General features: G+C 39.8%; 1 protein-coding gene across 1 annotated transcript in view; it reads left to right on the top strand.

Annotated features, from left to right (window-relative positions):
- Positions 1-13,430, top strand: part of F13A1 (coagulation factor XIII A chain) — a 206,146-nt gene that overhangs the window by 18,899 nt on the left and 173,817 nt on the right. Inside the window, exon 3 of the mRNA XM_043968344.1 lies at positions 8,968-9,156. Coding sequence (XP_043824279.1) covers positions 8,968-9,156 — 189 coding nt within the window. The remainder of the gene's footprint in view (positions 1-8,967; positions 9,157-13,430) is intronic.

Here is a 13,430-nt window from a genome sequence, read left to right as displayed (position 1 = left end):
TCTTCTTGGTTTTCCTTGATAGATCATCATGCTTTCCTCACCTCATTTGTTTCCAGATATTTTGGTACTTTTTCTATGTTCTCCCTTGTCATTAAGCTGTCATTTCTTTTGTTGTTGGTTTTTTTTTGTTTTTTTGTTTTTTTGCTTTTTGTTTTTTGTTTTTTTACAGGGCAATGGGGGTTATGTGACTTGCCCAGGGTCACACAGCTAGTAAGTGTCAAGTGTCTGAGGCTGGATTTGAACTCAGGTACTCCTGAATTCAGGGCTGGTGCTTTATCCACTGCGCCACCTAGCCACCCCCAAGCTGTCATTTCTTGATGTTTTCACTATGTCTTCCTGAAGTAGTCCCTCTACCCTCTTCCCATTTCCCAACTTTAGTGACCTGTGCTGTTGGAGATCAGACAACTAAGATAAGGCCAGAATTGTGTGAAAAATGAAAGTAAATAATAGCTTCATGTGGGTATGAGCAGCTATCTTATCAGTTAAATCTATGAATTTCAATGTATGGGTTTTAGGACATGATTTTTTTTGGAGTTTTGAAAGTTTATTATTTTTTCCTTTTCTGTTTCTTGTCTGAGTTTCTGAAGACTTTCCCTCTGGGTAGCCTAGTTTTGGAGAGATAATTTATTGTTAAGCAACAAATATCCAGCAAAATAAATCTTCATTTAAAAAAATTCATCTGGTATATTCCAAAGTGAAGTGAAAATTACTTAATGTAAATCTACTGCTTTTGATTATCCATGTCAGTATTCCTCTCCATTAAAGTAGATTAATGAAGAGTTCAGAAGACTTATGTTTTCAGTAATTTGTATAATAGTGACTGATATGATAGAGTATTTTAAATTTTACAGATCATTTTATATACATTATCTCTTTTGCCCCTTATGACAACTTTGTGGAGCAGAAACTGTTTAATCTCCATTTTATAGATGAGGAAATTGATGCTTTAAAAGGTTGCGACTTATCAAGGGTGGCACGGTTAGTAAGAGCTTGGGGTGGGAATTGAACCGGGGTCTTTCTGATTCTAAAGCCAGCATTCTAGTCACTATGCCACAAAACCCCCCAAAAAACAAAAAACAAAACACGTAAGAGAAGTCATATACTTCTGAGAGTAGTTCTGCATTGAGAAAACAGCATTATAGAAAATATAGAGCCTCTAGGAGTGGTAAACTTGCAAACGTCAATCTAGAGAATTCAGCAAGTTCAGACCACAACATAATGGAAGGGAAGTGCTCTTTAGGGGATATGTGCTGTGATGAGACAGGGTAAAAATAAAGCTAGGAAGCAGGTTGCAATATTAGTGTACTATAGCACTGTAGCCATGTTAACTCATTACGCACTATGCCTGTTTAAAATGCCAATGTTCTGAAAGCCAATAGAATAGTCTAACTGGAACCATATTTTGCTCAGGGCTACAACTGTGCTTGTACCATGATTGATGTTCAGAGCAGAATTAATCTTTTGTCAGTAAGATTGACATTAGAATGAATTACAGATCCACAAAATACCTTTCTCATGAGACCTTGCTTTTGCCAACAGCCAGAGCTTTGCTTACAGTTGGGAAATTCCAGTTCCAATAGAGGTAAGATCCTCTTAGAGGCTTTTAGCACAGATGGCTAAAGTTTTGTTTGGGTAGGAAGACAGAAGCAAAGAAGGATAAGTGAGACAGATACCAGTGGATTGGATAGGTTTATAATTCAAAAGCAAAGTGAGAAGTGTGACCCAAATCAAAATAGTAATCATAATATGAAAAGATAATTCATATTTCAGTCACTGTGAATGAATTTTGATAAAGACACAAGGATTCATGGAAAGGAGTGTCCTAGATCTGCGCCAAGAAAATTGAAAAAAATCAGATTAAGCAAATGTTTTCTGGGCAGATCCTTATTCTTTTCCCACTCTTGCCAATTTAATGCAATAATAATGGAATGAATTAGACAAATTCAAGTCCAAAGGGCTTTGCTTCAGGAACTTAGGATCATAGATTTAGAACTGGAGGCGACCTAAGGGATCATCTAGTTAAATCCCCTCAATTTGCAGAGGGGGAAACTGAGGCCCAGAAAGGTTAAGAGACTTGCTCCTGGTTATACAGAAGGATATGTGGCAGAGCTTATATTAGAAACTCAGTCCCTTGACTCTCCAAATTCAGCTCTCTTTCCACAGTATCACATGTGTAAAAGACAAGAAAGGTAAAGGCATCTTCATCAGGACAATTTTGTCCTAAGTATTGTCCTAGACTGAAAAATCATGTGAGAATGTTTGAGGAATCCTCATGTACTCCCCTATGTCTCACTGGATGTCTCAGGAATGCCATACCTCCAAAGGACCCCAGCTCAGCAGTTTAGCTGCTATGTTTCCACACTCATGCAGCCAAATTACTGGGGAGATCCCTGTGGGTAGCTAGTCCAGACTTTATTGCCTCTATCATGGAATGCACACAGCATGGAATACTTGCCTTCAGATCCTTCCTGGACCTCTGGGAGGGCATGAAGGGAAGCTGGCCTCCCTTCTACAAGGTCATGTTGTGGCACCCAATTCATGAAGTCAAAGCAAAGAATCTTACATATTTTGATATTTATATCATAGAACTTAATTTGCCAAATTCTGCTTCGGATAAAAACAAAACAATAACAACAACAACAACTTAGATTCTCATTTTTTTCCTGCTTCAAATAAATACCAAGCGTAGATGGTGAAAAAAATCCCAAAAGGCAGTGACAACACTTTTTCCTTTTCCCACTTTAAAAATAATCTTAACCTCTTTATCTCTGTCTCTCTTCCCTTCCCTCTCTCCTCTCCTCTCCTTTACTCTGTCTCTACATCTGTCTTTCTCTCATCCTCTTCTCTTCTTCCTCTCCAACTTTTTCCTCCCCACAAAAATAGCATTCTTAAAAATGCACTAAATAACTGTGTGTCTCTGAGGAGACCTTGGCTGTCACCAGAGTGGTTAATATACCCATGTCATCTTAAGATAATTTCTTTTATGAGGAAATTGCTTCCTACCACTACCCAAAGGAGTTACAGCACATTGTGACATTGTAGAATCTATCTTCCTTTGGGTGTATGTGTATATGTACCGGGGTGGGATGATGTGGGGAGTGGTGAGGGAGAGTCATTTCCCAAGAGAACTATGTCCCACTGGGGAGGTAGGAGGACCTGGTAACTGTATAGAGCTCAGAAATCCACCCAGTTGACTACTTTATAAGCTTCTCCAAAGTAGTGTGACTATGTGTAACCTGTGGCAACTTGCCTTTCTCTGCCAGGGGCTATCTACCTGCCAATGGGGGAAGACTTGTACAGTCTTCTAACAAGATGGACTGAAGGGAATCAGGGAATTGAGAGGGACCTCAAAGGCATAGCTAATACAATCCTCACCTGAATGAAAATTCCCTCTCCAGCATTCTCTGGAATGGCCATCCAAGACCTTAGACTGTGATTCTTAAGAGAGCACATTCTACCTTTGGAGAGCTCTAACTGAAACACACCCTGTTAGTAGATAGAGAGACTGTAGTATCAGGAAGAACTGGCCTCAGCCCTTGCTTCTGACACATATCAGTAAATCACTTAACCTCCCACTGCCACAGATGACTCTCTACACAGGCTAGTTGCTAATCTGCATTTAGAGTGGAATTAATGTTCTCATGGATTACTATACTGATGAAAGAACAGGTTTGGACCCTTAAAATGTTATGAATGTTTCCCTCCCATTAAACATCTATTTGCAATTTCTACCCATTGCTCCATTTCTTCCCCACCCCAATCCTTGGAGCCAAGTAGAGCAAATCTAACTCCTCTTCCATATGACAGTATTTCAAGATGCAATGTAATGGAAACAAATATAAAGTCTTATATGTGCTCTCAAAAGCTCATCTTCATAGGTATAATGTAAGGAAGGCATGCCTGATTTGGCAGCAATTCTTCTGAAAAAATACCTGGGTTTTTAGTGGACTACAAGCTCAAAATGGGGCAACAAAGCAATAAAGCTAATGTGATGCTGGGTCACATTAACAGAACATGGGTGACCTCATCAGCTCCTGTGGATTCAGTTACTGCCTCTATGCTGATGATTCTCAAAACTGTTTATCTAGCCATACCTCCTCTGCTCCTCCAGTATTACATCTCAAACTGACAATTTGACTTCTCAACCTGGAAGTCCCACAGACATCTTACTACTCAACGTGTCCAAAACAAAGCATATCTTCTTTCTTTCTTACCCACTTCTTGCCTATTACTTCCCACCTACCTTCCCTATTACTGTGCAGGATACCTCCATCCAGGCTCACAACCTAGGTATCGTGCTTCACTTCTCACTTTCACACTGCCTATATATAATCTGTTGCCAAGGTCTATTACATCTTTCACATACACTGCCCCCCTTCTCTCCTCTGACATTGCCATCACCCTGACACAGGCTCTTATCACTTGATTCCTAGGCTATTGCAATAGTCTGTTGGTTGATCTCCCTGCCTAGTCTCTCCCAAGTCCAGTCCATCCTTAACTCAGGTGTCAAAGTGATCTTCCTAAAGTGAAGGTCTGACTATGTTATAAACCACGATCACCACCACCACCACAACTACCCTGGCACTCAATAGACTCCAGCAACTTGTTGTTGACACCAGGATCAAATGAAGTTTGTCATTTAAATCCCTTCACAACCTGCACCCCCCCTCCCTTGATATTTTCAACTTCTTGCACCTAACACCACCCCATGTACTCTGAAATTTAGCTACAGTCTCCCCTGTTCTGATCCTCAAAACAACAACAACAACCAACAACAGCCAACAACAACACTCCATCTCCCAACTCTGGGAATTTTGATTGATTTTATTTCAGTGAATAGAATGCTCCCTTTAAGTCCAAGCTAAAATCCCATCATTTACAGGAAGTTTTTCCCAATCCCTCTTAATTCTAGTGCCATCCTTCTTTAATTATTTCCAATTTATCTTTTATATAGCTTATTTGTATGTTTTCTTTCCTATTAGATTGTAAGCTCTTTGAAGATTAGGTATTTGCTTTTTTGCCTTTTTAAATCATTATCACGGACACATGGCAGACACTTAAGTGGGTTTGTGATGAAATAATGGGATTTCGCAGATACTCATAGACCCACCTGAACATTTATTAAAGCATACAGGTATTAACATGGAGTTCAGAAAGTTAAGAAAAGGCCTATCTGGCCTAGAGTTCCAGCCTGCTTGGGTTCTTCCTCAAGTCTTCTGCCAGGAGCCTGCTTTTATCAGGAACCCTCCAGCAAGCTGATAATGGAAGCTTTTTATAGGTCTGGAACAGAGGCGATCCTTACACACTGCTTCAAGTTGATTGGTTGGCATCATCCAAATCCATTGGTTTTGAAGCTCTCCACCACTATCTTATGTTGTTTCTCCCACCCTACCCTATCCCCCATATCCTTTAGGGCAAGGACTGGTTCATTATTATTTTTGTATCATCAGCACCTGGCAAACAGTAGTCAATTAATAAATACTTGTTGATTGATTGATATTATGCCCCTGTTCCAGGCTCATGGTGTTTCCTCAAATCCTCATCTATTTAATCTTAGTAACCAAGTGCATGTAGCATACACAAGTAGCTTATTTCAAGATAGAACATCTTGGGGCAGCTAGATGGTGCAGTGGATAGAGCACCAGCCCTGGAGTCAGGAGTACCTGAGTTCAAATCCGGCCTTGGACACGACACTTACTAGCTGTGTGACCCTGGGCAAGTCACTTGACTCCAATAGCCTCACTAAAAAAGAAAAAAATGATAGAACATCTTATTTAGAAGAGTCAATCAAAGTTAAAAATACATATGTCAAAAGAACTCTAGTTCATAAACATGCTTATTCATTCATACTTCAGATATTAGCAAGCATTTAATCTTTAACTTTTATATTTTGCTATCTTATACATACCTTTTTTCTACCTAATGAGAATCACTTACTATAGATACTTACTTTTAATTAGTAAGTTTATATTGCTCACTATCCAAATGCAGACATTTTCTCCTCAGTGTAGTTCTCAAAATACTTGCTCAGTAGATACTCTTGAGAAGACCAATGTCATGACGGGGTGATGTCTCGATGCGTGTGTGAATTGGATCTGTGAGGCAGAATTACATAAAGTCTCACTCTCTTTTCCTGAGTCATCTACGTCCAGTGGCAAGACAAAAGTCAGGATGATTGGAGATGGCTCAGGATACAATGGATGACCTTGGTGTCTTTCCTATCTAACCAAGCCCTAAGCTCTCCACCATGCCTACTTCAGCTGCCTTCATGGAAAAAATTGTTTTCATCTACTTATTCTGCCAGGGGAAGTCTTCACATGCTTGGGGTAGACATTCCCCTAACTCAACAATGGGTTTGAGGTCTGTGGGTTAGCTTTAGCCTGGTTTAACCTGTCTGCCAAGACATTTTTTACTGGGGTAAGGCTGCTGTGGATGCTACAGCTTTTAGAGCCACACGTAAGAGCTGGGTGGCTGGTTGTGCACCAAAGGAAGATGAGCAGCCCTGAAAAGGTCGTGGCAGTCCTCACACCAGAGGTGCTGGTCCTCCCAGGGCTTCCCTAAAGAATGTGAAAACTTCTCTTACTGTCATCACAGGCTTCCTTTAGTGTAGCCCTTTCTGGTATTTTAATGAACATGTTCAGTATCATTAGAAAAACCTCTGAAATTTTTCAACATAAAACTACAATATTTCTTAAATTCAAAAGAAAAAATATTCATAGATTCATTTGAAAGGAAATGCCTTTTCTATGAGTAGATGGGATTATTTAAAAAGTTCTTTTACCTTTCTAGCTTTTATGAAAATCGTTAGGGAGTTGAGGTGTATGAAAAGGTACATTAAGTAAGATTTTTATCTTACCATAAGTCGTTTCCCAAATCCTGAATGTTAATTAATTCATCTTCTGTTTGTTTAATGAATTTCAGTCATACTTTATATGCTGGTTGCTTTTTGGTTTTGCTAAAGAATTTGCTAAAGGTTTTGGTGACCATTTTGTAGCGCTTGTGAAAAAAAAAACACTGTTGCTATTTTAAAACATCTTAAATCTTTGATTTTAAAAAGCCTGTTTAACTGGAAAGAGTACTGGTTTCAAAATCAGAGACTTTGAGTTTTAATCCTAGATATGTCTCCTCCTATCTATGTGGTGGAGGGCAAGTCACTTTCCTTTTCTAGGCCTCAGTTTCCCTCTCTGAAAAATGAAGGGATTAAACAATCAATAAGTTTTCATTAAATACCTACTATGCGCCAGGCATTACAAAGTCAAGTTGAGAAGACTCTTCTTTCTGAATTCAAATCTGACCTCTCACGTTTACTAACTGTGTGACCCTGGGCTAGTCACTTAACCCTGTTTACTTCAGTTTCCTCATCTATAAAATGGGCTGGAGAAAGAAATGGCAAAACCACTCCAGTATCTTTGCCAAGAAAAACCCAAATAAGGTCATGAAGAGTCAGACATGATTAGGAAATGACTGAATAGCAACAAAGAGATAATAGGGAGCCATCAGAGTTTATTTTGTAGATGGGGTAAGAGGAGGAACAATATGGTCAGACCTATGCTTTAAGGAAAATTACTTGGATAGCTGGGTGGAGGATGGATTAGAGTAACTGGATACCTGGTAACTTGAGGCAGAGTGACCAGGTTGGAGGCTATTGAGATAATCCAGATAATGAGGGCCTGAACTAGGATGCTGGCTATGTGAGTGGAGACAAGGGGATGATCACAATTGATGTTGTGAGGATAGAAACAACAAAACCTGGCAATAGCTTATATCTATGGGGTGAGGGAATGTGAGGAACCAAGGATGATACTGACATCTTTAACCTCAGTGACTGGAAAGATAGTGGTGCTCTGAATAAAATTGGGGAAGTTTGGAAGAGGGATGTCATTGGAAAGAAAGATAATAAGGTATGTTCTGGATATGTTAGGTTTGCTATGACTATTGGATATACAATTCAAAATATCCCATAGCAGTTGGTGTAGCAGGACTTGAACTCTGGAAATTGATCCAGGATAGAAATATAGAACTGCAAATCACCTGAATAGAGGGGATCATTGAACCCATGGGGGCTGATGAAGTTACCAAGTGAGAAAGTATAGGGAGAAAAGAAAAGAAGGATTGTCCTAGATGACTTTCCACTTGTGGCCAGCTTTAATTCTTGGGAAACTTTCTCACAAAAATCCTAAATCTGTGCTGTATCCTAGTGAATCTGTTTTGGGGAAAGGGGTGTTACTTGATGCTCCTTGAGGAGAGAGAAGAAGGTGAATATAGTCAGTAATATTGTTTGTCTTCAATATATATTTGGAAAGTTCCCTACTTTTAAAAGTTAGAGAATCTAAAACAGAAATTACATGACTTATCCAAGGTTATTTAAATAGTAATTCTTAAAGGCCTTTTCTTTCACATCTCACACAGTCCTTTGTTTGCAGTTCCCTAATGTCTTTATCCTGTATGATTGTGTGTCTTCATTGTTGACCTGGAGTCTTCTTTTCCTGAGAGTTGAACTTTGTATCTCCTCCAGTGTCCACAGTAGGCACTTTAGACATGTTTGCCCAATTAAAATGAATTGGTAGAGATGAGTAGAAGGCAGTGCTGTGCTTTGGAAAGAACACTGGCTTGATAGTGGTCTCAATCTCACACTTCATCAGTCATTAAATGTGTGACTTCGAGAAACTTATTTGTCCTTTGTCTTAGTATCATCATCTATAAGATGAGATGATAATAACCTACTTCACAAGATCATAGTGAGAATAAAAACTTGATAATGTATATACAACTTTAAGGCACTATTCTAACAAACAGTCATCATATGAGATAGGATCCCAAGTCTTCCAAGATCTTGCTGCATTCCTTCTTTCTGGAAAAAAAAAATCCTTTAATCTGCCCCATTTCTCCTCTTGATAGAGCTAAAAATGTGGTTATCAAATCAAAGACCCATACTGATTTCTTTCCATTGAATTCTTTTGAACACAGACTATCTGAATGTTACGGACATCCACCTCTTCAAGGACCAATGGGATACCAACAAGGTAGAGCATCACACAGACCGTTATTACAACGAAAGGTTGATCGTACGCCGAGGGCAGCCTTTTTTCATCCAGATTGACTTTAATCGCCCCTATGATCCCAGAAGGGATGTCTTCCGACTGGAATATGTCATTGGTGAGTACCATGACTAAATAAGAACCATAACAGCAAGGGGATGTGGGTAGGGACTGGGGTGGTGATAGAGGTGGTATTGCCTGACGTCTTTTTTCTTTTTTTTTTTCTTAGCAACAAATTTCCAGTTACATATAAGGGTAGTTTTCAACATTCATTTTCATAAGATTTAGAGTTCCAAATTTTTCTCCCTTCCTCCCTCCCTTTCCTCCCCCCCTCCACAAGATCGCAACCAGGTTGTATATGTACAATCCACAAGTGTTCTTTTTATCAGTTCTTTCTATAGGGGTGCACAGTAAGCTTCTTCATTAGTTCCTTGGGATTGTCTTCGATCATTGCACTGTTGAGAGTCATTAAGTCATTCACAATTGCTCATTGAAAAATACTTCTGTCACTATGCACAAAGTCCTCCCAGCTCTGCTCACTTCACTATACATCTATGTTCATTAGTCTTTCCAGGTTTTTCAGGTATCATCCTGTTTGTCATTTCCTGTAGCACAAGACCATTCCACTACAATCATATAACACAGCTTTTTCCATCATTCCTCAATCGATGGACATTCCCTTGATTCTCAGTTCTTAGCCTCCACCAAGACTTGCTATAAATATTTTTTTGTACAATTTTTCCCCCTTTTCTCTTTTTTCATGATTACTATTGTTAACTGTTTCCCTTCCATCCTATTCCCTTCCCCATGATATTTATTCTATTACCCATCTTCTTTCATCCTGTCACTCTTTGAAAGGGATTTGCTTCTGTCTGTCCCCTCCCCCACTCTGCCCTTCCTTCTTTTGCCCCTCCCTCTTTATCCCCTTCCCCTCCTATTTTCCTACAGAGTTAGAGAGATTACTCCTCCCAATTAAGTGTGTACATTATTCCCTCCTTGAGCCAATTCTAATGAGATCGAGGTCTTTGAGCCAATTCTGATGAGTGTTAGGCTCATTTACTGCCCAGATTAAATAGATTACTCCACCCAGTTTAGTGTGTCTGTTAGTTCGTCCTTGAGGCAGCTCTGATGAATTTAAGGTTTTTGAGCCTTTTCTGATGAGTGTAAAATTAATTTACAGCCCTGCTCCTCTCCCATCTCTTCCCCCACTCCATAAGTTCCTTCCTGCTTCTTTCATGTAGGAATTTACATATGCCCCTCCCCCTCCTCCAGCGAATTCCCCTCACCCCTCAATCCAACCCCAAAGATGTCATCACCTAGCTAAGTGACACAGTGGACAAAGCATCACCCCTGGACCCAGGGGGATCCCAGCCAAAACCCGGCCTCAGGTACAAGACAGTCACCCACTGTATGACCCCAGCTATGTCCCCCAACTCCAATTTTTTATGGTGCTCTAGGGTTTTGTATTTAAAAGTCAAATTTGCCATCCAGTTGAGATCTTTTCATCACAAATATCTGAAAGTCTTCTTTTTCATTAAAGTCCCATTTTTTCCACTGAAAGATTATGATCAGTTTTGCAGGGTAGGTGATTCTTGGTTGTAATCTGATTTCCTTTGCCTTCTGGAATATCATATTTCATGCCCTCCAGTCCTTTAATGTAGAAGCTGCTAGATCTTGTGCTATCCTGACTGGGGCTCCACAGTACTTGAATTCTTTGTTTTTGGAAGCTTGCAATATTTTCTCTTTGACCTGAGAGCTCTGGAATTTGGCTATGATATTCCTAGGAGTTTTCCTTTTGGGATTTCTTTCTGGAGGTCATCGGTGGATGCTTTCAAGTTCTATTTTAGCTTCTTCTAGAATTTCAGGGCAATTTTCCCTGAGAATATCTTGGAAGATGGTATCTAAGCCCTTTCCTTGATCCTGGTTTTCAGATAGACCAATAATTTTCAAATTATCTCTCCTGGACTTATTTTCCAGGTCAGCAGTTTTTCCCAGAAGATATTTCACATTGCCCTCTATTTTTTTATTCATTTGGATTTGCTTTATTGTGTCTTGGTTTCTCATAAAGTCACTGGCTTCCATTTGTTCAATCCTAATTCTTAGGCAATTATTTTTTTCAGAGAGCTTTTGTACCTCCTTTTCCATTTGGCCAATTTGACTTTTCAAGCTGTTGACTCATTTCTCTTTCCATTTTTTCCTCTACCTCTCTAACTTTATCTTCAAAGTCCTTTTTGAGCACCTCTATGGCCTGAGACCAATTCATGTTTTTTTTGGAAGCTTTAGATATAAGGGCCCTGATGTTGACATCTTCCTCTGAGGGTGCATCTCGATCTTCCTTGTCACTAAAGAAACTTTCTATGGTCCTCACCTTTCTCTGTTGGCTCATCTTGCCTTTCTTTTACTTGACTTTTAGCTCCTTAAAGTGGGGCACTGTTTCCAGGCTGCACTACCCCAAGCTTAAGAAGTCCCAGGTGGTATGATTTAAGGAGAATCAGGTTCTTTACTTGCCCAGCCTGTTCACTGTTCCTTAGATGACCCCAGACCAACTGGCTAATCAACCAGCTTTGTGTGTTGTGGTTGTTAGCTCCAACGAGCCTGTGCCCTTCCCCTACCTGGGCCACTGCTACTCTAGCCTACCTCCTGGTTCTCAGCAGGGGTGTAAAATCCAAGTTCTGCCTCAGCACCAGCATAAACCCCTGTAGTCTCCCCCCTGTCCAGAGCTCAGCCCACTCACCAGACTATGAGCTTAGTTCCAGACAATACTGGCGCTTCAGCTGATTCAGAGGCTCTGAGGATCTGCTTCTCTGGTGAGGCCTTCCTGGGACTGGATCTGTGTCAGGGTGACTGTGGAGTTGGGCTCAACTCCTGTATCAGCACAGCAGCTCCCTCCTTCTGACCTTCCAAGCTGTTCTTGGTTAGAAGATGATTTCAGCACATTCTTCTGTGAGTTTTGCGGCTCCCTTGCCTGACTTTTTGAGCAAAGATTTGAGTACTGTGGTTTAGCAAACTGAAAGTAATAAATTGGAACTAAAATGTAATTCCCCACCACTGGATTAACACTAAAACTAATTTCCCATTATTACCTGGCTGTGTAATTCAAGATGGGCTACTAGGCTGCTCTGTGCTCTAGATTATGGAACCATGTTTTAGTTCTGTGCATCAGTAAAATGGAGATTATCCAAATAAGGGCCATCATGATGGTGAAGTGCCTCAATGTTCATGCTATGAACATTCTTTTATTCAATAAACATCTATTAAATGCCCCCCAGGTGCCAGGCACTTTGCTAAGTGCTGGGGGATACAAGAAGAGATAAAAGACAATCCCTACTCTTAAGAAACATAGATGATTTTGGGGGGGGGGGCAATGAGGGTTAAGTGACTTTCCCAGGGTCACACAGCTAGTAAGTGTCAAGTGTCTGAGGCCAGATTTGAACTCAGGTCCAGGGCCGGTGCTTTGTCCACTACACCACCTAGCTGTCTCAAGAAACATAGATTTAATGGGAGAGACAACATGCAAACAAATATACACAAAGCAAGCTATATACAAGATTAAATAGGAAATAATTAAAAGAAGGAAAGCACTGGAATTAAGAGAGAAGCTTCCTTTAGTTAAAGGAACTAGGGGAAGAAGAATTAGACTGAAGAAAGGAATACTTGGGAGGAACATGATAGTTCTCTTCAAGTATTTGAAAGGCTATGAAATAGAAAAGGGATTAGAATTGTTTTACTTGTTCCATAAGGTAGAATCAGGAACCACGGGTAGACATTAGCAGGAGGCAAATTTTTACTCAATGTAAGGGAAATTTGCTAACAATTAGAGCTATCCCCAATGGAATAAAATGGCCTTTGGAGGTGGATGGCTCTTTTCCAATCATGACTTGTTCTGGATACTATTTAAGTATAGAGTTGGATTAGGTATGCTCTAAGGACACCTATCACTTTTGAGACTTTCGGATCCTTTATCTACAATAATTCCCCAATAGTCAATCATACCAGACGAGGTATATATATATATTTTTTTCAAAAGGAACAAAGACAAGAAAAAGGGAAAAGAAAGAAAGAAGGAAAGAAAGGAAGAAAAAAGAAGAAAGGGAGAGAAGGAGGGAGAGGAAGGAAAGAAAGATAAAAAGAAGAAAGAAGGAGGGAGGGAGGAAGGAAAAAGGAAAGAAAGGAGGAAGACCCAAGGAAGATCTTGAATGATTTCAATTGGCTGTAGACTATTTGTAGACAAGATATATGATTGATTGGATTTTTAAAACTTTTCTTCTCACTTTTAGTTAACATCATATTTTGTAGGCACAAAAACAACTTTAAATGGTGTTGTGCAAACATAGTATGCCCTTTCTAAGTTCACAAGACTAGTACTTAAAATGCTGATTTTAAAAAATATCA

Source organism: Dromiciops gliroides, chromosome 1 (genome assembly GCF_019393635.1).
Source record: "Dromiciops gliroides isolate mDroGli1 chromosome 1, mDroGli1.pri, whole genome shotgun sequence".
Lineage (NCBI taxonomy): Eukaryota > Metazoa > Chordata > Mammalia > Microbiotheria > Microbiotheriidae > Dromiciops > Dromiciops gliroides.
The sequence above is the reverse complement of the archived record's forward strand: the minus strand, read 5'-3'. Positions and strand labels throughout refer to the sequence as shown.